The sequence below is a fragment of the Peromyscus californicus genome, unplaced genomic scaffold (genome assembly GCF_007827085.1).
Source record: "Peromyscus californicus insignis strain IS unplaced genomic scaffold, ASM782708v3 Scaffold_24__1_contigs__length_46423439, whole genome shotgun sequence".
Taxonomy (NCBI): domain Eukaryota; kingdom Metazoa; phylum Chordata; class Mammalia; order Rodentia; family Cricetidae; genus Peromyscus; species Peromyscus californicus.
The window spans coordinates 43,349,113-43,376,257 of NW_026294535.1; the positions used below are offsets into that span (position 1 = coordinate 43,349,113).

Sequence of the window (27,145 nt, forward strand, 5' to 3'; positions counted from 1 at the left end):
TGATGGTCCAGTTCTTTATTTAGAAACCTGCAGAACATGGTGGGTAGCTCCGCATCCAACCCTTTTTGCTGGGATTGTGTGTGAGGTGAGACGTAAGGTCTCCTATTCCCTCAGTGACAGAGGTAAGGGCTCCTGACTCAGAAGCACAGATATCGGGACAGGAAGGAGAAAATCCAAGGGAGGGGGGCGAGCAGCTCTCAACAGCAACAGGGCATCGAGGTAGGGTGGGGTAGGGTGGGACCTGCTTTCCTGGAGTCTGATTAACTGCTTTTCCCACCATGCCCCGCTCACGAGATCTTACCACATCTCTGGGTAAAAATGGGGTAAGAGCTAAGAAGTCAGGGGACAGGAAAAGCCGAAGAGGCAAAGGAAGGCATGTTTGGGGCCCGGGGCCCAAAGGCCTGGCGAGGCCTTAGGGTGGCTCTCCCTTGTTGGGCCCCCACACACCCTCGCACCCTCGGGGCTGGGCCCCTGAAGTCCAGAGCTGGGCTCCAACCTGCCCGTTTGCCTCCGGGGCCCCGAGGTGGGAGACGAGGAGGAGGCAGAGCCAATCAGGACGATTCTAAAATCCTTGGAAAGCCTGGCAGTGCTGGTTTCAGAAGTCCAACTCCTCCAAGTCCCCGGTGTCCTCGCCGCCTGGAGAGCCCCACACGCGGCGGTAGTTGGTCTCCAGCTCTTTCTGTCGCTGGCGCTCTTTATTGGCCTCCTCGGCTCCCTGCACCTGGGAGGAAAGGGGGGTTGAGCCGGAAGTGCTGCCTACAGCCGAGGGGAGTCCTGTGCTGTAGGATCTGGGGGGTCCCGAGACTGCGGTGGGAGGCAGGGGCTGGGGATACAACCTCCCGCACGGGGTGAGACATCGGGATGCTGGCAAAGGACGGCTGGAGTGACCAGACCCTTGATCTCAGGGGTGAGCTGGGGGCCCAGGACGTGGGTGGGGTGCCTCACCAAGATATTGAAGAAGATCTCCTTAAGATTTTTTGTGTCTTCATCCGTCAGCCAACGCGTATCCTCCTCGTTACCTTCAGCCCCAGGTCGCACAATTTTGATTTCGATCTTGCCTGGAAGAAGCAATATGGGTAGTGAGGAGGGGAAGGCTGGGCGCTGTCGAGGGTCCCCTGCCCTCCAGGTCCCCAGCCGGAGGTCACCAGTCCACCTTGACCCAGCCCGGCCACTCCTGTGGCAAGCCCTGCCCTCCCTCAGGGCCCACCTTCGGCCGCGAGCCCCTCCCTCTCCAGCACGTCTGTCACCAGCCCCTCGATCTGTTTCAGCTGTGGGTTTTCCCGGTTCATCTCCAGGACAGTCAGATCCTGATTGGGGCCTCCATGACGGAGCTTGGTGATTCGGACCCGGACTCTGTGCTCAGGCTCCTCCTCTTAGAGGGGAAGACACAGGGAGACACAAAGCAGAGCTGTGACTCCAGGGTGGAGAGCTGGGGGGTTGCCTCTCTAAGCCGTGGGCTGGTGTGGGTAGATGCTCTCTCTCCCATGAGTGTGATCCAGGGTTAAAAATCACGCCTTCCCCAACAGCAGCCTCCTCACATCGCCCCGTCACTCTCCCGTCCTCTCTAGGAAAGCAGTGTTTTGCTTTAAGGAGCAGGTTGGAAAGCCATGGCTTGGTTTTCCACATGCTGAGACTTAAATCTTTCAGTGTTTACCAGAAGGGTGGGATGGGAGGCTTGAAACTGGAATGCTCTATTTGCAATGCCTTCTCTCTCCACACCAGTAGAATTCCATGAAATGAACATAAGGAGATGCAAGAAAGAATAACTGAAGTGTGTCCGGGCTGGTGGCTGGTGGCTGATGCCAGTGGGCTTGCATACTCACACTGAGAGCTGGAGCCTTTCTTGGTGCTACCACACACGCCACTGTTTGTCCACCCCCACCATGTTCGTGTGGAAACCCCCAAACGGTCTGTCTCCTTTTCCCCAACCTCCACCGACAGGGAGGTGGGTGAAGAGCCCCTTCCTCATGAATGAGTGCTTTCAGCTTCTAGGCTCACGGTCGTTTAGTTACTGCCTACATGCCAGGCAGGACAGCGGGCACCAGAGCAAACCAGAGACCAAGGCAGCCTCTTCTGAAGGAAGACTCTGAGGTGTCCGTGCAGAGAGGACCGTGGAGGGAGACATTAGCACTGAGAGCAGAGCTCCCAAGGAGGGAGCACGGAAGGTTGTGCCCTCTGGAAACAAGACTCGTGTCCCATGGACTGCGCTCACCTGTAGGGGGCGGTGACGGGGGAGGCTTCTGAGGGACAACTCTCTTTCTCTTGTGCTTCTGCACCACATCTGGGCTCTGGTTTTCCTGCAGCCTCTTGATGAGTTTGTCCAGAGTGGATGTCAGAGCCAATATCGCCTGCTCCCGTTCCGACTCCTTCCTCAACCCGTCTGGGTCCAGTTCCTTCTCTGTCTGGAAGGCCCAAAGAAGGTGCCAGTTAACGGTCTGGGGACAGGGATTAGGGGCACGCTCTGCAGGAGAGTCCTTTCTGTCATCCCCCCTTTTAGCTGAAGGAACAGCCACCACCTTGGGAGGTCCTGCCCCGCACCACAGATGTAGGCATCTGTGGCAGCCACAGGAGTGCCACACGAGTGAGCGAGAGCTGCTGCTCACCTCCTGGATGATATTTTCTAGCTCTCGCTCCATGCCAGCCTTAACCTCTGAGCGGAGCCGCTCTCGGTCTGAGGGAAGCAGCATCCCTTCCAGCTCCTTCTCGAACTCTCCTAATAACTGCCGCTCATCTTCCTCCTCCTCTTCCTCCTCTTCCTCCTCCTCCTCCTCCTCCTCGTCTTCCACAACAGCCTGAGGTCCATCAGCCTTTTCCTTCAGCTCTGCTTCCCTCTGAGGAGTCTCCGTGGCGTCATCTCCAGGCTGCTCCTGGCCTGTGCTTGGCTTCCCCTGGGTCGGGGTGGGGAGGAGATGGATAGTTTGGAGGTTTCAGTTGTAACAGGTGTGTGTGGTACAACTCCACAGTGGCAGAACATGGTAATGGCGGCCACAGGAAGGGCGGGATGGGAGCCAGCCCTGCTGGGCCCGGTCTGTCCCCGGTCTGTCCCCGTAAAGCGGGAGGCGGGTCCCACCCACGGGTCCTTACCTTCTTCGCCCCGCCTTTCAGTTCCTCTATCAATCGAATCAAGTCTGCAGGGCTCCGAATGACTTTGACCTGCACATTGTTCTGAAAATCTGAGACGGGAGAGAGAGGAGGTGTGGGCCTTTTGCATTTTAGGTCCTTTCTTGATGCCCGAGGACAGGCACCACAGGCAGCGACCACGGTCTCCGCCTCAGGGAGGGGCTGGCAGCTGAGAGGAGAGGCCGACAAACCCCTCAGGTGGCTCACGGCAGCCGCATGGATGCCAAGGCACGGAGTCCCTCCGTCTTCATGAGCACCTGAATCTTTTTTTTTTTTTTTCAGAACTCTAGTTTTCAGGACCGTGGAGGAGATTCAGGGCTAAGGGCTCCTTTTCAGTGGATCCTGCTTTCGTTTTTGTTTTTTGTTTTCCGAGACAGGGTTTCTCTGTATAGCTTTGGAGCCTGTCCTGGATCTCACTCTGTAGCCCAGGCTGGCCTCAAACTCACAGAGATCTGCCTGGCTCTGCCTCCCGAGTGCTGGGATTAAAGGCGTGCGCCACCACCACCCGGCGGATCCTGCTTTCTACAGATACTTGGCATCTTCTCAGTTCTAGGCATTCTACTGTAAAGCACAGATCCATTTCCATTCACCCTCCCAACTCTCTAGAGCAAACTGACATTACATGACATCGCCCGGGAATGCAGAGTTAGGGAGCAGTGGAGCCCCAGTGCCCTTTGACCTCCGTGCATGGTCCTGCTGCTGCTGCTCAGGAAGAGGCTGAGGCAGCCAAAGTGAGCTCATGGGGCCAGGGGGATGGCTAAGTGGTAGAGCATCAATGTGCAAGAGTCTGGGCTCAGTTCTTGGCACCATGAGAAACGGAGGGAGGGAGGGAGGGAGGGAGGGATGTTGACCTCTGAGTGTTTAGCGTCACTCTACCCCACCTAAGGACTAAAGGAGACAGAGTTGACTAACCATTAGGAGGGTTGGGAGCTGGATCTGCTGCAGCCTCAGGGTTCAGGTCCTGCTCCTGATGAGGAGAAAGGGCAGACTCAGGCATGAAGACTTGTTTATACCCTCCATGCTCCTCAAGCAATGGCCTTTCATCCCTAGACACAGAGGTCGCCTCGTAGACCTCAGCTTGAGGGACCCTACCCATCCCATCCCAAAGCCTGAGTCCAGGCTCCTCAGAGGTGGCTGGGAGGCGGTTCTCACCTCTGCCCGTGCCTCCTCTCCTCCAGCAGCCTGTTCCTCTGGCTCGTGTAGCGTCTTCCAGAACTCTGACTCTTTTTCTTCCTTGGTTGGGCTGGCATCTGGGGTATAGAGAACAGAGGGAATGTGAGTAAAGGGAGAGAAGGGAGAAAGGAGGAGGAGGAGGAGGAGGAGGAGGAGGAGGAGGAGGAACACTCCCTCTTTGGTTGCCAATGGGCTGGAGTCTACCTGTCAGCATGGGACAGTAAGCTCAGGGATGGTCAACAGCACACCCTACCTTCTTTCTTTGGGGGTGCTCCAGCAGACTTGGTCTCACTCCACACTTGGTGATCTGTGTCTTGAGCTTCGTCTGTGATTTTCTCTTCATGCTGCTTGGACTCTACCAGAAAAAGTGTGCAAACAGAATAGGGATCCGTCCCAACGCTGTGCCCGCCTGCCCCCATCCCCGTCTCTCCCCGGCTCTCCTCACGCCAGTGTGTACTTACCAGCTTGCTTCTGGAGGTAGGCCAGGTACTCATCGGGCTGCAGGGCCGGGTGACAAAGAATGGCCTGTGGAGCAGCGCTGGCTGGCGGCCGGAGGAGAGGGTGGGGGCAGAGCCGAGAAGTCCGAACGGTCAGTACGTAGGAGCAGGACAAGGGCTCGTCTACGCGATCGATGTAGTCCCCAGATAAACCTGCGCCCTCGTCACAAAGGAACTGTAGCAGGGCAGGAAGGAGAGTCGGTCATAAAACACCAGGCCACCGCTGGTTCCCGGAGCACTGCCTTCCGCTAAGAGGTTCTTATGCCAGACACTGGGCACACACTGGGCATGTGACATGCTACATAGATTTGATTATTTGGTTGTCACAAAGACCCAGGAAGAGAGGCATTAGCATGCTAGGCCGGGGCACGCCTTTAATCCCAGCAATCAGGAGGCAGAGGCAGGTTGATCTGAGTTCGAGGCCAGCCTGGTCTACAGAGCAAGTTCAGGACATCCAGGGCTACACAGAGAAACCCTGTCTCCAAAAACAAAAAAAAACAAAACAACAGTGAAAGGCATTAGCACCCCAGCTTTGTGGCCCAAGACATGAAAACTTATCAAACGATGCAATTAAGACATTTGCTCAGGTGACCAGCTGGTAAGAGGCGAAAAACGGAAGAGAAATTAGGCAATTAACTGTAGACAGGCAATCAATCTCTGTATCTCTTCCTTGCTTTGTATAAACATGGCGTGTGGGGGCTGGTGAGAGGCTCGGTGGGTCAAGGTGTTTGCAATCAAGCCCAACAATTTGAGTTTGATCCTCAGTGTCCCACACAGTAGAGAGAGAGAACCAACTCCTACAGATTGTCCTCTGACACCCGTGTATGTGCTGTGGCACGGACTCTCACTCACATAATAGTAAATTAAAAAAAAAAAGTGGGGCTCAGCTCAGCAGCACACACACTAAGATTGAAACGATGCAGAGATTAGCATGGCCCTGAGCAAGGATGACACGCAGATTCATGAAGTGTTCCTCATTTTTTTAAGTGTGTTTAAACATGGTAGAGCAAACCTATAATCCCATCACTCAGGAAACTAATGCAGGACAATTGCTGTGAACTCAAGGCTAGCCTGGGCTACAATCAACCAAGTGAGCTCAGAGATAGGAGCTGCTGTGATCACAGCCCTGGGGAGGCTGAAGCAGGAGAATCTAAGGTTCAGGGCCAGCCTGGGCTACAGTGCAAGATCTGTCACAAAAAGGAAAAGGAGAAGGGAAGAAAGAACATTTACACTCTAATAATAAAAGATTAATAATCCAATTTGAACATGTTAAAAGAGTTAAACAGACATTGCTTCGGGGAAGAGAAATCATCAACAAACAGACGGAAACACCGTCCAGGAAGTGCCGATCAAAACCACAAGGAGATGCCACCCCACACCCACTACAAGGGCTCTGGTGAGGAAGGTGACGCCAAGCCCTGGCCAGGATAAAGACATTGAAAATCCCACGGACCACTGGTGGGATTGGAAAATGGTTAAACCTCGGAAGGTTAAACAGGGATGCATGAAGTTCCTGGGAGAGCACCGGCCGGCAAGCACAGGGCCAACGTTCAGTCCTGAGCAGGGAGAGAAAGTCCCAACACTTAAAGACACCGTCAGAGCTGGGTGGTGGGGCGCACGCCTTTAATCCCAGCACTTAGAAGGCAGAGACAGGCGGATCTCTGTGAGTTCGAGGCCAGCCTGGTCTACAGAACGAGTTCCAGGACAGCCAAGAATACACACAAAGAAACCCTGTCTCAAAAAAAAAAAAAAAAAAAAAAAAAAACAAAGACACTTTCAGACTAATTTAAAAAAAAAAGATGAACAATATACTGCTCGAAGAACACATTTAAAACATAAAAACAGGAGGCTGGGGGTGTGGGTGAAAGATGAAAAATAAAATGTGACTCAAAAAAGCTACTGTACTGTATCAATATCATACAGATAAAATACTACAGAATGTCACTCTATAACACAAGCCTTTGGGGATGAAATTAATTTTAACATCCTACATTCTTTATCTTGCCATTGCCTGTCTCTCACAACTTTACTGAGTGAATTATTATCTGTTCTTTACTGAAATATCACTTGCAACTAGCAAAGTCCATGACATAGAGGACTTCATAAATATTAGTGAACTAGATGAATAAAGAGCCCATAGATTGGAGACTAATTAAAAATAATAAACAAATTGATATTACAGCAGGAGACAAATCAATACAGACACAAAAGATCGGAAGAACACAACTGAAAATCATGACCTAAAATAGTAGGCAGCGTGACCATGTGTCCTCTGCATGCATGTCCAAACACCGATGTATGTATACTGGACCACAGAACCAGACTCAACAGACCTAAGAGGACTCAAAATTAAACGGTGCACTTTTCTGACTGCAACGTATTAAACAAGAAATCGATAAAAGATAAGCCACACCTGTAATCCCAGAGCTTAGGAAGTGGCAAGAGGGTCAGGACGTCAAGGATAGTTTGGGCTACAGGAGAAGTGTCTGAAAAAGCTCTCCACATCCCCCAAAACAGATAAATCGTAAACCTAGATATTGGAAGAAGAACCTTCTGGCAGAGCTGGGCATAACTCGGAGGTAGGATTTGGCCTACCATGCACAAGGTCCTGGTTTAATTCCTAGCACAAGAAAGGAAGGCTGGCGGGTGTGTGTGTGTGTGTGTGTGTGTGTGTGTGTGTGTGTGTGTGTGTGTGCGCGTGCGCGCGCGCACAGCAAGGGAAGAAGGGGAGAAAAGCCTCATTAGGAAGACATTAAAAAATGATGGTGTAGTGTGCCATGGTGACATGCACCTTCAATCCCAGCACTCAAAGAGGCAGAGGCAGGAGGACCTCTGTGAGTTTGAGCCCAGCCTGGTCTATGTAGTAAGTTCCAGGCCAGCCAGAGCTACACAGTGAGACCCTGTTTCAAAAATAAGTAAATAAATAATCAAAAAATTAAATAAGTCAGATCATACTTAAGTAATTATAGGAAACATACATATGAAACAATCTTTTGTCATAATAAAGGTTGGGGGCAAACGATTTCATTTAGCACAGTAATGGAGGTGAGACAATGGACACATGTGCACTGGGGTATTTACTACATAACTGCAAACACATGGGAACACTGGCTACACTGCCGTGGACAGAGCTGTAAGGAAGAGTCAGGTGTGGGTTCACACACCTGCGACTCCATCAGGACAGGGACGGGGGTCCAGAATTCAAAGCCAGCCTGTCTCAAAAAACAGGCCAACCAACCAACGAGTATCCTGAACAAAGCATTAAAACAAAGGACTAGGGGTTTCCTTACTGAAACGTGTGGGCAGAGAAAGGGGAAAGGAAAGAATCTTCACAACTCAAGAGGAGGAGGAAGATGGAAAGGACTCCCACGGCGCGGGAGCAGAATGCGGTCTGAGCAGGTGAGGGTGGGAACAGCTCAGCAGGCCAGCAGTGCTGCCCAGGTGTGAGAATGTGAGTTCAAATCCCCCGAAGCCACTGAAAACCTGCAACAGGCTGCTGATAATTACAGAGAAGCCAACGTGACCAGGAGGGACGGAGGGATGGGATGAGCTGGATTACAAAAGTCAACATGGTGGTAAGCGCCACCGGTTCCCCCGGCACCTGACCTGGGGGGTGGAGGTCAGAGGATCAGGAGTTAAGGCCATCTTCTCCTACACAGTGAGTTTAAGGAGGGCTAGAGCAACACGAGATCTTGTCTCAAAAACCAAACTAAAACAAAATAGAAGTAAATAATTAACAACTGTACATTAACAAATCTGAAAAATCTGACGAAATGGAAAAATATCAAAAAACATATCAGTAAAACTAGCAGCCGGGTGGTGGTGGAGCACACCTTTAATCCCAGCACACAGGAGGCAGAGGGAGGCAGCCGGATCTCTGTGAGTCCGAGGCCAGCCTGGGCTACAGAGTGAGTTCCAAGAAAGGCGCCAAAGCTACACAGATAAATTCTGTCTCAAAAAAAAAAAAAAAAAAACAAAAAACAAACCAAACCAACCAAACAAACAAAAAAACTAGGCCAAGTTGAAGTAGAAAATTTAAATATTCCTAGAACTAGTAAAGAAAACGAATCAGAGCCGGGCGGTGGTGGCGCACGCCTTTAATCCCAGCACTCGGGAGGCAGAGCCAGGCGGATCTCTGTGAGTTCGAGGCCAGCCTGGGCTACCAAGTGAGTTCCAGGAAAGGCGCAAAGCTACACAGAGAAACCCTGTCTCGAAAAACCAAAAAAAAAAAAAAAAAAAAAAAAAAAGAAAACGAATCAGGAGCTAAGTGTGGTGGCATACACACGTAATCCCAGGACTCAGAAGGATGAGGCAGGAGGACTACAGTGAGCTCAAGGCCAGCCTGGGCTATATATCTAGACCCTATATATATATAAAAAAAAAAAGAAAGAAAGAAAGAAAAAATGAATCAAGGGCTGGAGGCATTACTCAGAAGTAAAGCATTTGCTTGGTCTGTAAGCATGCATGTTCAGGACCTGGGTTCAATCCCAGCTTGGGGTGGGGGTGGGGGGGGGGGTGGGGGGTGGGGGTGGGAACCCAACCCAGTAGTTCAAAGTTTCCCAATAAAGGAAACCTCAGACAAAGAACACATCACAAATACCATTAGTCTCATCAGGAGGCAGATCTTGGTGAGTTTGAGGCTAGCCTGGTCTACACTGCAAGTCCCAGACCAGCCAGCACTGTACAGTGAAACTCAATTTCAAAACAAAACACAAAGTAACAAAATCCTAGGTCAAGACTTTACAGATTAATTCTAGAAAACATTCAAAGAGTAAAAAACTCGAATCATACGTGGTCTTGAGAGTACAGAAAAAGTGAGACTATTTGAGTTTATTAAAAAAAATTTATTTAATGGTGTGACACCTTGCACAGCCTTGGTGCAGTGGGAAGGGGCTTGGACCTGCCTAGGCTCAGTGTGCTGGGCTCTCCCATGGGAGACCTCGATTTGGGGGATGTGGGGATGCGGGGTGGCTTGGGAAAGAGGGCTGGGGGGGGTGGGAGGAGGGAGGAGAGGGCATCTGTGGATAGTATGTGGAGTGAGTAGAAAATTTCTTAATAAAGAAAAATAAAAGAAAAAAATTTATTTAAAAAATTTTATTTTTTTTACTGTGTGTGTGCATGATGCTGTATGCACGTGGGTGGGTGGGTGGAGGTCAGAGGGCAGACTATGGGAGTTGATTTTCTCCTTTATCATGTCTTGGGGACTGAACCCAGCCTGTCAGGTTTGGCAACAAGAACTTTTTTTAAAATTTTTTTTATTAAATTTTCTATTCATTTTACATACCAACCACAGATCCACCTCTCCTCCCTCCTCCTGATCCCCAACCTCTCCCCCGAACCCCCCTCCCATTCCTACCTCCTCCAAGACAAGGTCTCCCATGGGGAGTCAGCAGAGCCTGGTACATTCAGTTGAGGCAGGTCCAAGCCCCTCCTCCCACAGGCACCGGACACTGAACCATCTCTCCAGCCCTGACCTTTCTTTTTTTTTTTTTTTAAAGATTTATTTATTTATTATGTTTTTTTTTTTTTAAATTATATTATACAGTGTTCTGTTTGCATGTGTCCCTGCAGGCCAGAAGAGGGCACCAGATCTCATTACAGATGGTTGTGAGCCACCATGCAGTTGCTGGGAATTGAACTCAGGACTTCTGGAAGAGCAGCCAGTGCTCTTAACCTCTGAGCCATCTCTCCAGCCCTGACCTTTCTTTTTTTAAACTTTCCTGAAGTTAGCATAATTTTATCAACAGAATGGTAGAGGGACACCTGGAAACTTACAAGGAGGTCACCAGGAAGGACTGCTACAGGTCAGAATTGCTCCTGAGCAAACCCACAAAAGTCCTGAAGAGACGGCTCAGTGGGTAAAGCATTTGCCATACAAGGGTGAGCACCTCAACTGGAAATCCCCAAAACCCACACAAAGCTCCTACAGCAAGATGGGGGGTGGAGAGTCCCTGGAAGCTTGTGAGCCAGCTAGCCCCACATGCAAAGCATCAGTCAAAGGAAGCCTGTTGTGCAATAGAATTTTAACCAGGCAAAGATGTGTTACATTTGTTTATGCTGCCTTTGTTAACAATGTAAAGATGTGATACATTTGTTTATGCTGCCTTTGTTAACAATGTAAAGATGTGATACATTTGTTTATGCTGCCTTTGTTAAGGTCGGAAAGATGTGTTACATTTGTTTACGTAAAGGTGTGATACATTTGTTTATGCTGCCTTTGTTAAGTACATAAAAATGTGATACACTTGTTTATGTAAAGATGTGATATACTTGTTTATGCTGCCTTTGTTAAGGACATAAAGATGTGATACATTTGTTCCACCTTGCCTGCCTAAGGCACCTGAGAGGTCTAATAAAAAGCTGAACGGCCAATAGCTAGGCAGGAGAGGGATGGGGGGGTTGGCAGGCAGAGAGAATAAATAGGAAGAGACCAAGGGAGAAAGAGAGGGACAGGCCAGAGGCCAGAAGCCAAGTAGGAAAGTAAGACATACAGAATGAAAGAAAGAAAGGTTAAAAAGTCCCCAGGCAAAACGCGATGAAGAGAAAAAGAGCTAGCCAGAAATAAGAGCTACAATAAGGCTGAGCATTCAATACTAAGAAGTCTCCATGTCGTGATCTGGGAGCTGGTTGATGGCTCAAAAGAAAGCCTGTTACAATACCCTATTTCAAACAAGATAAAAGATGAGGACCAAGACCTGAGCTTGTCCTCTGACCTCCACACACACCCCATGGCAAGTGCACATCCACATTCAGATTAACAAACTGAGATGCATGTCCGTCATCACAGCCTTTGGGAAGCCGAGGTTGGTTCAAGGCCAGTATCTGCTATATATATTGAGATTCTGGAATGTGGGGATAATGCATGACCAAATTGACTGTCTCAAGAATGAAAGGTTGGTTCAATATTGGAAACCTATAAATCATGTTAAGTTCAAACTAAAATAGCCTTAAAACAATAAGGAGGAATTACAATGACCAAATCTGATACTGTGTGGGAATTTTCCCCTTGTAATAATGTTTGGCTAACTTGGCATGAAATTAGAAATGTGAATGATACGAGCGGAGTTTTGTTTTGAGATGGTAACTTAGACTAGGGATGTAGGCCAGTGACTGGCCTAGCATGGGTTTGATCTCCAACACTGCATGACATCTCATTATGCTTCCCAGTCTGGCCTTGAACTCCAAGGCTCAGAGATCTTCCCACCTCAGCCTTCCAAATAGTGAAGCTACAAGTGACCAGTCACTGTGCCCAGCACTGGTGAGAATACCCAAGTGAGTAACCAGAGAAACCACACTTCAAACACAAACATCCTCTAAAAAGCAACCGTGTGTTGGTACACACTTACAATCCCAGCACATGAGACATGGGAGGAAGATTAGGAGTTCAAGGTCAAGTCTAGCTTCATAACAAGTTCAAGACCAGCCTAAGCTACATGAGATCCTATGCTAAAACCCCCAAAGAACCAGTAGCCACTGCATGGGGTCATCCAGGAAGTCTAGATGCCCAGGGCATCCACTGTGTCTCGGGTCTCACACTGAAGTGAGCGTGCCTGTCCACTTAACCTAAAACTCAAGCTTGTGCTGTCTGGTGTGGCCTTAGGTTCGTTAGTGAGGCCTCAGTGTGCAAGCCTGGACTTAGGTCGCACAAGGAGGGTGCCTGCTGGGCCAGCCTGGTAATTCACCCAAATGGCAAACACAAAGGGAACGGGGAGAGGCACCCACTACGAGTCCTCCAGACTTTTGAGAACACACAGAGTTGGGTTTTGGCCACATATATGTGAACCTACAGGAAGGGTGGCATAGATACAAAGGGAACAGGGAACAAGAACTGCTCAGCAAGGGACGCCCCATACGGTCCCCACGGCAAACCCGGATCTACCGTGTCAGCCGGCATGCTGTTGGTGTTGTAAACAACAAGACAGGCAAGCTTCTTGCCAAGAGTATGAACCTGCAGACTGAGCATGTGAAATGTAATAGGCAGCTTCCTGAACCGGAAGGACGAGGAAGAAAAGGCCAAAGAGTAAGACACCTGGGTTCAACAGCAGCACCAGGCAGCACCCAAAGCAGCTCCTGGACTGACAGGAAGTGGCCAGTTCCCTGTCACTGTGGCTCACTGCAGGGGAACAAACAACCCATTTTGTAAACAAAGGGAAGCAAAAGACCATGGCCAACCCCACACAAATACCAAAAGTCTCAACAGAAAAAGCCATTCACACCGCAAATAACTTAGAAGAGAACATCGATCTTGCCGCGTCTCTGATCCCAGCACTGGAGGCCACAGTGACACAGTGAGATTCTGTCTCAGAGAAACAAAAACAAACAATAGCCTCTCAAACCAAGGCAAAGCCATCAAAAGCAAAACACTCGTGATTAGACGGACACTAAGAACCGAGTTCCGAAGCGAGGTAGAAATGGTACTGACAATGCTTTTCGCCAAGATGGCACCGAAAGCTAGGAAGGAAGCTCCTGCCCCTCCCAAAGCCAAAGCCAAGGCCTTGAAAGTGAAGAAGGCGGTGTTGAAAGGTGTCCACAGCCACAAAAAGAAGATCTGCACATCACCCACCTTCTGGCGGCCCAAGACCCTGCGGCTCTGGAGGCAGCCCAAATACCCTCGAAAGAGCGCGCCCGGGAGAAACAAGCTTGGTCACTATGCCATCACCAAATTCCCCTGACCACTGAGTCAGCCAGGAAGACAGAAGACAACAACACACTTGTGCTCATTGTGGGTGTCAAGGCCAACAAGCACCAATCAAACAGACTGTGGAGAAACTCTGTGTCACTGATGTGGCCAAAGTCAACACCCTCATCAGGCCTGATGGAGAGAAGAAGGCGTATGTTCGGGTGGCTCCTGATCATGATGTTGCCAACAAAATTGGGATCATCTAAACTGAGTCCAGCTGGCTAATTCTAAATATACTTTTTCACCATAAAAAAAATTAAAAAAATAAATCGGGGGCTGGAGAGATGGCCCAGCGGTTAAGAGCACTGTCTGTTCTTCAAGAGGTCCTGAGTTCAATTCCCAGCAACCACATGGTGGCTCCCAACCATCTCTAATGAGATCTGGTGCCCTCTTCTGGCCTGCTGTCATAAATGCTGTATACATAATAAATAAACCTTTAAAAATTAAAAAAAGAAAAAGAAATTATACTGGAAAGGTACATACTACACATTGAAACTGGAGGATGCAGCCAAACAGTATTCTGACCAAAATGAATAGCTTTAAATGCACAATTAGAAAAGAAGAGCCTAGAAATTAGTGAGGGAGACATTCTGCTCAGGAAGTTATAGGTGGACCGGAAGTCAAAGCCACAGATTCAATCCTCAGGACCACGGCGGGGGAAAGTTACAAAGCTAACAGGATGGTCGCTCACACACACACACAGACCAGCCACCAGGAAAACGGGCAAAGAAGAAAGGTGTAAAGGAGGCGGGCGGTGGTGGCGCACGCCTTTAACCCCAGCACTGGAGGCAGAGGCAGACTATGAATCTCTGAGGCCAGCCTGGTCTACAGAGTGAATTCCAGGGCAGCCAGAGCTACACAGAGAGACCCTGTCTTTTTTTTTTTTTCTTGGAGCTGAGACCGAACCCAGGGCCTTACACTTGCTAGGCAAGTGCTCTACCACTGAGCTAAATCCCCAACCCCCGAGACTCTGTCTTGAAAAACAAAAACAAATAAAAAACAAAGTGTAAAGGGGATACAAGACTCTTGTTTGTTTTGAGATGTAGCCCTGGCTGTCCTGGAACTCCTAATTTAAACCACTGATCTTCCTGCCTCTGCTAAGTGACTCTTAGACAAGCGACTCTTTTTTTGGTTTTTCGAGACAGGGTTTCTCTGTGTTGTTTTGGTGCCTGTCCTAGATCTTGTTCAGTAGACCAGGTTGGCCTTGAACTCACAGAGATCTGCCTGGCTCTGCCTCCCGAGTGCTGGGATTAAAGGTGTGCGCCCCCACCGCCTGGCTGACAAGAGTCTCTTAAAGACAAGTAAGCTTACACATCTTTTCTTTTTTTTTTTTTTTTTTTTTTGGTTTTTCGAGACAGGGTTTCTCTGTGTAGCTTTGCGCCTTTCCTGGAACTCACTTGGTAGTCCAGGCTGGCCTCGAACTCACAGAGATCCGCCTGGCTCTGCCTCCCGAGTGCTGGGATTAAAGGCGTGCGCCACCACCGCCCGGCCTACACATCTTTTCTTAGGAGAAATGCAAAATGAAACCATTCTAAGAAAGAATTCTTTATCTGATGCATAGTCAATGATTAGCCAAACTCCAAAAGTTTAAAAATACAGCAGGCTGGCAGCAGGAGGGCTGTGGAGACAGACACTGGCGTTCTTACACGCTGAGGAGAGCAGTGCTCCTAAGTAGGGTAATTTGGCAGCACATATCCAAACCACACAAGTCTCCTTCCAGGAATACAATCTGCGTACGCTCTACAGGTACAAGAAGACTGCTCACTGCAGCAACTCCGGTTAATAACAGGTGGGAGACAGCCCACAAACCCCTCCATAGGGAACCGTGTAGAGAAATGAAGGTGCAGATGTGTAACAGAAAAACTGAGTGGAGACGGTCGCAGATACATGCCTAGACGCACATTTTAAGAGTCTCTGTGGACTGGCAGGACGGCTCGGTGGGTCAAAGTTCTTGCTGTGCAAGTCCGGCGACTTGAATTTGATCCCTGAAATTCATGGTGGAAGGAATGAACAGATTTTCAAAAGTCCCGACTTCCACACTCGCACTGTGGCACACGTGTGTGTGTGTGTGTGTGTGCACACTTACACACACTCTCTTTCTGATAAATAAAAAGGTTTAAAAAGTTTATTTATTTTCATTCTACATGTATGTTTTGACAATGTTTGTGTATGTGTGCCACGAGGGTGCCGAGTGCCTGTGGAGGCCAGAAGAGGGCGCCAGTCTCTCTGGAACTGGAGTTACAGGTGGTTGTGGGCAGCTACGTGGGAATAGTAATCAAGTCCAGTCCCCTGCAAAAGCAGTAAAGTCATCTGAGTCATCTCTCCAGCCCCCAACAAAAAGGTGTTGTTTTTAACCCTCAAAGCCCTGTTTTGTTTTGTTTTGTTTTTTGTTTATTTTTTTAAAGATTTGTTTATTATTATGTATATAGTGTTCTGCCTGCATGTATCCCTGTAGGCCAGAAGAGGGCACCAGATCTCATTACAGATGGTTGTGAGCCACCATGTGGTTGCTGGGAATTGAACTCAGGACCTCTGGGAGAGCAGTCAGTGCTTTTAACCACTGAGAGGCCCTGGGTTCCATCATAAAAAGCCAGCAAGAGCTTTCCCTCAAGGATAGGGGAGCAGGCTGGTGAGAACATAGCATCCTGAAAACCTGGTCTCTACTTTGTAAACGTTCCTATCTACGACCTATGTGAGAGCAAGACATATTTTAAAATTAAATATGAGCCAGGAAATGGAGGCAGAAGGATTGCCGTAAAGTCCAAGCCAGCTTGGAACGCAGAGCGGGACCCTGTATCAAAAGACAAAAACTAAGCCGGGCGGTGGTGGCGCACGCCTTTAATCCCAGCACTCGGGAGGCAGAGGCAGGCGGATCTCTGTGAGTTCGAGGCCAGCCTGGGCTACCAAGTGAGTCCCAGGAAAGGCGCAAAGCTACACAGAGAAACCCTGTCTCGAAAAACAAAAAACAAACAAACAAACAAACAAAAAAAACGTATTACGAAAAGTATAGGGAAGTCCGTCCGGCCCCTCAGGATTGCCAGAGCGATGTGAAAGGAGGCAACTGCTGTGGAGAACATGTTAGCAGATCCTTAAACACTAAACAAATGCAGCAGTCCAATCCACTCCTAGGTAGAGACCAATCAAACCCTGAAAACACAGTCAAACGGGCATGTGTGCACCCACATCGCTCACAACAGCTCAAAGTGGTGACACTCAGGTGTGCACCCACATCGCTCACAACAGCTCAAAGTGGTGACACTCAGGTGTGCACCCACATCGCTCACAACAGCTCAAAGTGGTGACACTCAGGTATGCACCCACATTGCTCACAATAGCTCAAAGTGGTGACACTCAGGTGTGCACCCAGTGGCAAATGAACAAGCAGACACGTGGGATATCTACAGAAGGTGGAACATGAAGCCACCAAAGGAATAGATCTCCATAAATACTATGTCATGGTTGAAAACAATACACTGGAACAAATATTTTATAATCCTACTTGGATGATGTGTTGGGTAGTTTTATGTCAACTTGACACAAGTTAAAAATCATCTGAGAGGAGGGAACCTCAATTGAGAAAATGTCTCCATAAGATCAGGCTGTAGGTAAGCCTGTAGGGCATTTTCTTAATTAGTGATTGATGGCAGAGGATTTAGGCCATTGTGGGAGGTGTCATCCCTGGGCTGAGGAAGCCATGGTGAGCAAGACAGTAAGCAGCCCTCCTCCACGGCCTCTGTATCAGCTGCTGCCTCCAGGTTCCCGCCCTGCTTGAGTTCCTGTCCTGACTTCCTTCAGTGATGAACAGTGCTGTGGAAGTGTGAGCCAAATAAACCCTTTCCTCCCCAACTTGCTTTGGTCATGGTGTTTCATCGCAGGGATAGTAACCCTGACTAAGGCACATGAGGTACTGTATGGAATTGGCATATCCATACAGGGAAAAGCAGAAGGAAGCTGGGAAGTGAGGAATGGGGAATTACCACTTATGGAGAAGTACTTCTGTTGGGAATGACGCAAAGGTTCTGGAAACAGTAACCACGGGTATACCTTGGGAATATACCCAGTGCCACCACGCTGTACACGTGAGTGTAAGATTGGTAACTTGGGTAGTATGAATTCTTTCCCACAATAAAAATAGTAAGACATTAAAAGGATGCCTCTACAGGCAAAGGCAGGTCCCAAATACAGGGGCAATGGCTCTGACTCATTCACAGGACATGTGTTCCTACAGCACATGGTTCTGTTTCTTGTTTCCCCAGGGAACCTGTACATTGCCCAATGACCCCCATGGCAGCAATGAGCACCAGAACATCAAACCTAAGTGTGGTGGCGCACGCCTCTAATCCCAGCACTCGGGAGGCAGAGCCAGGCGGATCTCTGTGAGTTCGAGGCCAGCCTGGGCTACAGAGTGAGTTCCAGGACAGCCAGGGCTACACAGAGAGTCCCTATCTTGAAACAAAACAAACAAAAAGTCCAAACCCAACAATGTACATTTTCTGTGATGTATGTATATTTATAATAAAAATACATAGAAAAGGTCCATTGCACTCTCTAGAAGGAGGAGAGGTTAGGTTTTACTGTGCACTGGCATCTTAACTCCCCCCTCCAAACAGAACATAGACTGGACGTAGAGGTGCATGCCTGTAATTCCAGAACCCAGGAGGCAGAGACTGGAGGATCCCACGTTTGAGGGCGGGCTTGGTTCTATAGCAAGGCCCTGTCTCAAAAACCCTCTTTCCAAGGCCAAAACAATGACAGCAGCAAGAGGTTCAAAGTAACATCGGTCCTCCCAGAAGCAGCCGCTCTGTTTGAGGCTTGTCGAAATTAAGAAGAAGAAAAGCCAGCCTGTGATATTGCTAGAATCATAAATATCTGAGATCGGGATCCAATTTCATTTAATCCCATATTGCTAAACCAGATCTCAAGCTCCACAGACACTACATCATCATCATCATCATCGTTTATTTTTTAAGATAGAGTCTCACTCCATAGCCTAGGCACACACCACTGCTTCAGGAGAGATCACCAATGACCATTGTCACACTCCAGGGCCGGTCAGGGTGACAGGGAGTAAAGGATTCACACTTTCACCCGGTGCCCTTCATACCACATACCTGCCTGGATCTTACTAAATGACTATGACCACCCACGGCCGCTGAGTCTTCCTCCTTTTTGATGTAGTTAAGATGTAGTCAACACCATGGCCCTGTCCTTCCTTGAAATCTGTCCTTCCTGGGTCCTGTGTCACAGTATCACTTTCTGAGGCCACTTCTTAGGAAAGTTTCTCTCTCTACTTGCTCTCTAGAATGCTATGATGGCTTCCTCAGACATCTGTTCCAGGCTTGTTTCCAAATCTTGATCCTCCTGCCTCAGCTTTAGGGTTAGGATATTGGGATTACAGGTGCAAGTCAACACGTCCAGCTTTTACCCTACTTTCTCAATTATTTCATCAGTGTGTTTTATCCACACCCATGGCTTCCACATCTACAATGAGGATCACTCCCTGGCTGTGATTTGATCTCTCCAGATCTCCAGATCTTCCTTCTCTTGGAAATCTCTGCTCCCACCCATGCCTGAAAGTCACTGAAAGTATCATGGAAAACCAAACTCACCATTTCCCTTTGCCACGCTCCTCCTCTGCCCACCATCTACCCAAGAATCATTCTCAAATCTTTCCTCTTATGCTGTTGACTTTTCTCTCCAACCCCCTTTCCAGAAGTCTGCTTTTCACCCCTGGGTCATCTTTATTTCTCATCTGGATTACCATATTACCTAACTGATCGCTCAATTGTTGGTTATAAGCCAGAGCGAACATGTCTCATCACCCTGTTTATTTGTTACTGTCTCATGGGCATTCCAGCTCAGCCCAAGAACAGAGCTGGCACAGCCATATCTAAATGGAATGGCAGAAGTCATAAGGCCAGTACAGCTGCTTGACAGAGATCCAGCAGAGCTGAGCCACATGATGGCTGCCATGTCACCTTTGGTTTTCATCTCCACCTGTTGCATACTTGGGAGACTTTTAATATTTGTACAGTTTGGGGATACTGGATTGATGGAAAATGTCTCATATATCATTTATGCCTTCTCCCAGGAGTATTGCTTTTAAATTTCCCCAGGAAAGTCCTGAGCATACTACCTCTCCTGCTTTTAGGGAGATATTCTTATCTACTTGAAGATCTTCCTTACACCTTGGAGGTTGTGACACACATAAAGAATCCAGAAGTCTGTCTCTCTCTCTCTCTCTCTCTCTCTCTCTCTCTCTCTCTCTCTCATTCTCTCTCTCTCTCTTTTTTTTTTTTTGTTTTTGGTTTTTGGAGACAGGGTTTCTCTGTGAAACAGTTCTGGCTGTCCTGGAACTTACTCTGTAGCCCAGGTTAGCTTCAAACTCACAGAGATCTGCCTGCCTCTGCCTCCCGAGTGCGGGGATAAAAGGTGTGCGCCACCACCGCCCGGCAAGAATCCAGAAGTCTCTTTATGAGGCTATGAGACACTCTTGAAACATCTGTTCCTGTACTTACTTAGGAACAACATAATCAAAACAAAGTAAACTTAAAAAGGTCAACAAGATTCAGTGGGCTAGGGCTGGAGAGATGGCTCAGAGGTTAAGAGCACTGCTGAGTTCAATTCCTAGCAACCACATGGTGGCTCACAACCATCTGTAATGAGATCTGGTGCCCTCTTCTGGTCTGCAGGGATATGAGCAGACAGAACACTGTATACATAATAAATAAATAAATCTTAAAAAAAAAAAAAAGATTCAGTGGGCTAGAGGAGTTGGCCACAGATCAGATTGCAAGCCTCTTCCCACTGTACACTCAGACAATTACATGACATGTACAGCAACAAAGTTAGATTGGCTGGAGTTACCTCTGCCCTACACAGAGACTTACATTAAGGTATGAAATGGAAAGATGATAAAAGAATGAGATGTCAAGATCTTAGAAAAGTCAGCACATGCATAGCCACTCTGGTGTCATGTGACCAAAGAAGAGAATGTCAGGATTTGCCACAAACAAAGTCTATAAGGATATAAAATATGAACATTGTATTATGCAAGAATTTAAATAATAACTGCAGCAGCTTTGGTCTGAGGATTTTTCTTGGGCACTCAGATCATTAAGAGTTAATAAGCCGGGCGGTGGTGGCGCACACCTTTAATCCCAGCACTCGGGAGGCAGAGACAGGTGGATCTCTGTTAGTTCGAGGCCAGCCTGGTCTACAGAGTGAGTTCCAGGACAGACATCAAAACTACACAGAGAAACCCTGTCTCGAAACAACCAAAAACCAAACAAACAAACAAAACCCACCAACAACAAAAGAGTTAGTAATGCACTGCCTGGGACATGGCAATCTGCCTGGGCTGGCTTGGATTTTTTTTTTTTTTTTTTTTTTTTTTTGATCTAGCATCCTTGAAGCAACTAGAGTTATTGGCCTGAGAACAGGCTGTCATATGCCTCTAGATTCTTAAAAATTGGGTTATGGGGTTAATGAGTAAAAATAATCTGTTTATCAATGATGTCCAAACTTGAGGAAAAATGATTGGAAAAGATAACTCTGCTCTCTCATAGTTTATCAATGATGACTAAAAATGAACAAGAGGAAGTGAAACACACGTCCAAAAACAAAAATGATATGACCTATGTTTTGGAACAACATGAATGTACCCCTGCTTACTGAATTCTGTGTCAATAAAGAAACACTCTGGCTGTGAGTCAGTCCGGCTGCAAGATTCTCCCGACCACTGTGCCTGGCTCACTCCTTCCCTCGCCGACTCCTTACACCCTCTCTGGGCCTGTCCCCTGTCTCTGGCTCCCAGCACGAAGCCGCTGGAAACCCATGTCCTGTCTCCTAACAGCTGCCCACTCCATCTCCCACATCCTTCCTCAGGATGAGCCCTCCCATCCCTGTGACTCTCGTCCCGACAGCACACCATTGCCTTTGACTCCATTCGGCACCTGACGGCCCTGCCTGCCCGCCCGCCCCCCCCCCCCCCCCCCCCCCCCCCCCCCCCCGGCCAGGGCCGCTCCTCCCTCCCTCCCCTCTGACCTGCTGACCACACTTGTGTCAAGGATCAGTTCAAAGGTCACTTTCTTTGTAGGCCTTCCTTTTACCTCCCACTTAGCTCCCCTGCCTGCCTTCCTGTGGTGCGCACCTCACCTGGAATGGTACTGATCCTGCTTCACCCTGTTCAGTGAACACCTGTCTCCTAAGGACAAAGGCTAAGACTCAGTCACCTTTCTATCCCACGGTACAGGGCATGTGTTCACGCCTGGGGAAGATGCCATACAGCCAAATGTTAGGATACAATCAAGTGTGATAACGGATTTCACACATGGACGTGGCTATCTGCACATGAATCACTGAAGGAACGAAACAGACTTTCGGGTGAGTCAACCAAGGTAACATTTGAGGTCAGGCATGGTGGCACAGGCCTTTAATCCCAGCACTTGAGAGGCAGAGGCAAGAAAATCTGTGATTTTTGAGGCCAGCCTGGTCTACATAGAGTATTCCAGAACAGCCAAAGCTACATAGAGACCCTGTCTCAAAAAGAAAAAAGGAAGGAAGGAAGGAAGGAAGGAAGGAAGGAAGCAAGCAAGCAAGCAAGCAAGCAACCATTTGAACTCTGTCATTCCTTCTGTTCACTGAGTGAACACTTGGGCACCATCCCAGGAACTGGGAGAAACCGGACAGGAATGGACCCTCCCTTCTTAGGGGCTCTTTTTAGTGCAGATGTTAAACAGGAGCATCTCAGGCAATGGTACATAGTCTTGTTTGTTTCTGAGACAGGCTTTCTTTCATTCTGTAACCCAGAATGGCCGAGAACTCACGATGGAGCCCAGGCTGGCCCCAAACTTGGCAGTCATCCCCTATCTCAGACTCCTAAGTGCTGGGATTATAGGACTGAGCCATCCCATGGTCAGCATATGATACTGCCGTTGAAGAATATAAAACACTATAAATGCTCACCAGGATGAAAGGGGACCTGTGTTTGTGTATCTGCACAAGGTATCATTCGAGTATAACCTGAATGGAGGAACACAGCCAGCCATTCCAAGAACGCTACACCATTCCCGGCAGAGGGACAAGGCCACTGTGACAGAAATACGATGCGTATTTTTATCTCCATCCTAGATTTCGTTTTGAATCACAGAGCTAATTGCGACTACAGATCACCAGTGGGATGCCTGACTGGCCTCTGACCTCCATACGCACAAACCCAACCCATCTTCCTTCTCCAGCCTGCTCCTTCACACTGTAATGAACGGCAATTCTATCATTGCAGCTGCTGACGATAAAACGGTCATAACCATCCTTCACTCTGCCGCATGTCCAACTCAACAACACATCTCACTGTTCTACCATCAGAATAGATCTACAGCGTGGTGGGGAGCCGATATAAGCAAAGTACAATGATACACACATCTGAAAATGCCGTGAGGGGCTGGAGAGACAGCTCGGTGGTTAAGAGAACATACTGCCTTGCAGAAGACCCAGATTCGGTTTCCAGGACCCAGAATGGGGGGCTCACAACTGCCTGCTACTCCAGTCCCAGGGGATCTGACTCCCTCTGGCCTCTGAGGGCGGGCACCTGCACACACATGGTACACATAAACTCATTCAGGCACACACACACACACACACACACACACACACACACCTACATATTTTTTTAAAACAGCAGCTGGAGGGATGGCTCAGTGGTTAAGACCACTGGCTGCTCTTCCAGAGGACCAGGGTTCAAGTCCCAGCACCCATATGGCAGCTCATGTCAGTCTGTAACTCCAGTTCCAGGGGATCTGAAACCCTCACACAGACATATACACAGGTAAAACACCAGTGCACATTTAAAAAAAGTATAAAAGCAGTTTCTTCTTTAAGTACTTTTAAGTGTTATAATGAAACCTACTCTTTTATATAAAATTAATTTAAAAAATTAAAGAACAAGCCGGGCGGTGGTGGCGCACGCCTTTAATCCCAGCACTTGGGAGGCAGAGGCAGGCGGATCTCTGTGAGTTCGAGGCCAGCCTGGGCTACCAAGTGAGTTCCAGGACAGGCGCAAAGCTACACAGAGAAACCCTGTCTCGAAAAACCAAAAAAAAAAAAAAAAAAAAAAACCAAAAAAAAATTAAATAACAAAATAAATCCAGAATTTGGCTGTTTCCTACCATTCCCGGCACCACGTAGTCACTGCTGAAGCATTTGGATTTTCTGTGATGTAGAAGCACTGACTGGTTTCCGGGACCCGGAAGGGGTGGCGGCGGATGCGTGCGGCAGCACAGTAGAGCCAGCTCACCCCACCTCACATGGAGCAAGACGGTCCACGTCATACCGAGAGCTTGACTCCGGCATGGAGGGAGTATTCATACAACGATAACTGCTAACATCGCATGCTTCTTCCCACTCTTGGGGTTGGGTGTCCAATACTAGTGCACAATTGATTGTGCAAATCTGTTTTACATAAACCCAGTGCTAGTAGAGGTAGATTGAGCAGCTTTTCTGCACACAGCCTGTCTGCCCCCTGCCAGCCTCTACTCAGCGATAGGCCAGGAGGTAAGGACCATTGTTTAGGAGGCTATTGGCCAAGATGGTGAGAATTAAGGGTCCCAACCACAGGGCAAAAGAGGGTTTTCTTTTGTTTGTTAGTACAATATTTTGTCATGTAGTTCATGAAAGCCTTAAGCCCACAATGCTCCCACCTCAGCCTCCCAACTTACTGAGATTACAGGTATATACTACCATACCCAACTGAAGAGAGGTTTTTGTTTTTTGAAGCTATCCTGGAACTCACCAGGTAGATCAGGCTTGGCCTCAAACTCAGGGATCGCCTGCCTCTGTCTCCAGAGTGCTAGGACTAAAGGCGCACACCACCACGCCCCTCCCTGAAGAGAACTTTACTAGATCCTTAGAAGAGAGAAGAGACCATTTCCTTCTCATCCTCACCCCTTAGCAGGAGTTCTCAACCTCCCTCACGCTGCGACCCTTTAATACAGTTCCTTGTGTTGTGGTGATCCCTTCAACCATAAAATTATTTTCGTTGCTACTTCGTAACTGTAATTTTGCTACTGTTATGAACTGTAATGAAAATATCTTGATATGGGACCCCTGTGAAAGGGCCTGTCCATCCCTTAAAGGGGTCACAACCCACAGGTTGAGAACCACTGCCTTCATGACTTCCTTCAGACTCATTTCTTGTGTTAGCATCATCCCCTACACCAGGCCCTTCCACCCATGAAGGCGCTTCCTGTTTGCTCCCACTTTCCCAGAAGAGTTAAGACCAGCGCCTCAATGCTATCTCCAGGATATGAAGAGTCAAAGACAGATACTGACATTAACAGCTCAGGTGACTGTAAGGAGAAATGCTGGAAAGATTAAATACGGCTGGAGGCCCTGAGGGTAGCATATGGGAGATGCAGAATTAAATTACCTCTGAAAAGCCAGACAATGGCATCTAGCTGCCAACTAGATCTGGGCCTGAAACCTGACTGCCTCCCTCCCAGAGAAGTTAGACTGTTAGTCGGGGACCATTTTCCTTCCTTCTTTTGAGTCTTACCCGAACTTCGGCCTCCCGGGGCCTCCCGTTGAGATCACATTTGGACCCATTGCCGTAGGTCTGGCTGTGGTAGCGTTTCAGCCGATGCTGCTTGGAGGCCTGGAGAAAACATCAGGCAGGATGGAGAGGGTATGAGAAAAGGAAACAACACAGAAGAACGGCACCAACCTCCCGCAGGAACCTGGAGATCACAGGACTCCAGGTCCCAGGGGACTTGGTCTTGACTGCAGCTCAGCCTGACCCCAAACCCCTGTCACCTTGGCGGTTTCATCATCCCAGTTGAAGGCTGACTGATAGTAGCCGAGATAGAGGACGTCACCTTTGATCTCTGAGTCTGTAAGAGAAGCCACGGTAAAGCACATTATTCTCACTATGAAGTCTAGAAGGAAGAGGGCTGGGAGGGAGGTCACCTTCCACACCTGATGGTGAAGGCTTGGGGGAAATGTAAGAGAGAGTCACCTTCCATATGGTACTGCTGGATATGGCGTCCATAACAGAATTCATACGTCCACCAGTCCTTGGTCTGACGATTGAAAAACAAATAACCAGGGGGCATGAAAATCCTTCTTTCTGAAACCACAGTCCCCTGGCTCCAAAACATATAGACTGCCATTTAGTTCTTATCCCCTCTACCCTCGCATTCATTCTCCAGACTCTGTGAGAAGGGACAGCTGTCCTCCTTCCATGGCTGGAGACGCACATCTAAAGTATGACTGCTTTCCACACGTGCCCTTTCTTTTTCTTTTTGTCAGGGGAGGGATGAGACAGGACCATGCTATGGGGTCCAGCCTGGGGTCACAGACAGGAGTCCCTCCCCGCCCTCCATAAAGGTAAGAAATCATGGTATCCTTGAAGCTCTCGGATGAAGACTCCCACAGGTTCAAGTATTAATTGAACTTCTTCAACTACAGTGGAATCCTGAGATGAAGAGCGACAGGGGCGGACGGTGACATTCTGGGTGGGCTCCTGCTTCTCCAGTCCCACCACCTCCTCCTCCTGTCCCACCACGGCCCCTCTTTATTACTTTGATCTTGGTTCAACCTGTTTTGAGATCTTTTATTGTAATCCTTCCCTACATCCAGCAAAGGGTCATTTGTGGATGCAGGAGTCTTTGCTCCTCCACGCTTCCTGTCTGTAAATATATCTAGTACACCAGTAGCCCCTTAACTTCCACAGCCCCCCACCCCCCAGGACGCACTCCTTCCCTAGCACTCCAGTTCAAGACTACCTTCCACCCACCCCGGCACCCCGGGTCCTTTCACCTTCAACAGACAGGGAGCATCTCTCATTGGGCTCAACAACTCCGGAATCCCGGGCCCTTGGTAAGCAGGTGCCTCTTCCTCCCTTTCACGCTGGAAGTGAATAGCTCCAGCTGGTAGGCGGCACTCATAGCGCTGCTTATACTTGGAAGACACCACCACCACGTCTGAAGCTTGGCTCTGGGGAAGAAGGGTCGGGGAGGGGGGCAGGGAGGCAGAGGCTGGGATCGAGAACAACGAGATCCCTCTTCAGACCCTGGGGAAGTGCCCAGTCGGAAGAGAGAACAAGCCGCAAGCCCTCCAGCTAGCTGCGTGCGGGGAGCGGGAGTTGAGGGCGCTCTCACTTCCCCAGCCGGGCAGCCTGGGTGCTTTCACCGTGACCCGGGACGTCCACAGCGGGAAGCCCCACCCCTGCCGGTGCCTGGTCCCCAGGGGAACGGGTCTGCCCGCGATTCCCAGCGGTACTGCAAGAACACCACCTCCTCTTCTCCATCCCCTCATCTCCGGCGGCGCCGGGCTCGCAGCTGCCCTTCCTCCTTTACCGTGCGCCCCCTTCCTCTTGCATAGGACCCTCGCCCCCACACCCCTCACCTGCCCTCCCATGACAGGCAGCGGCAGGATCTGGATCCCATAACGCATCTCGCTCAGCTCCTCCAAATTCAGGCTCCCGACACCACCCGTCAGGGGCGCAGGGAACAGGAGCCCCAGCAATAGCAACCCCAGCAGGCTGGACAGCAGCGTTTCCGCCGCCATCTTTCGTTCCCGTCTTAGCTGGAGCTGGTCCTTCCGCCCCGAACCTGGCAGCGGCCTCACCCGCCCATTAGCGCCCCCAGCTCTCATTGGCTGCCCGGCCCATCCCTCTTAC

At 49.0% G+C, this 27,145-nt stretch overlaps 1 protein-coding gene, 1 non-coding gene and 1 pseudogene across 3 annotated transcripts; 2 read left to right on the top strand and 1 right to left on the bottom strand.

Moving 5' to 3' along the window:
- On the bottom strand, nt 1–27,088 carry Os9 (OS9 endoplasmic reticulum lectin). 2 transcript variants are annotated; one of them, XM_052753532.1, is made up of 15 exons: nt 26,872–27,088; nt 26,284–26,460; nt 25,481–25,544; nt 25,279–25,355; nt 25,022–25,120; nt 4,755–4,965; nt 4,547–4,648; nt 4,273–4,370; nt 4,033–4,087; nt 3,085–3,173; nt 2,604–2,888; nt 2,213–2,402; nt 1,208–1,372; nt 946–1,058; nt 1–721 (listed from the first exon to the last, which is right to left on the bottom strand). In XM_052753532.1, exons 1-15 carry the CDS (start codon nt 27,031–27,033, stop codon nt 596–598), a joined length of 2,013 nt encoding a protein of 670 aa, XP_052609492.1. In that variant the 5' UTR covers nt 27,034–27,088; the 3' UTR covers nt 1–595. The 2 variants fall into 2 exon arrangements, with proteins under 2 accessions (XP_052609492.1, XP_052609493.1); XM_052753533.1 differs by lacking the exon at nt 1,208–1,372 and having other exon boundaries at nt 26,872–27,087.
- On the top strand, nt 5,670–5,772 carry LOC128120131 (U6 spliceosomal RNA). Its single transcript, XR_008221780.1, has one exon. It is a non-coding gene; the product is annotated as a U6 spliceosomal RNA (small nuclear RNA).
- Nucleotides 10,487–14,761, top strand: LOC128119869 (60S ribosomal protein L23a-like; annotated as a pseudogene).
- Nucleotides 27,089–27,145: the final 57 nt, after the last annotated feature.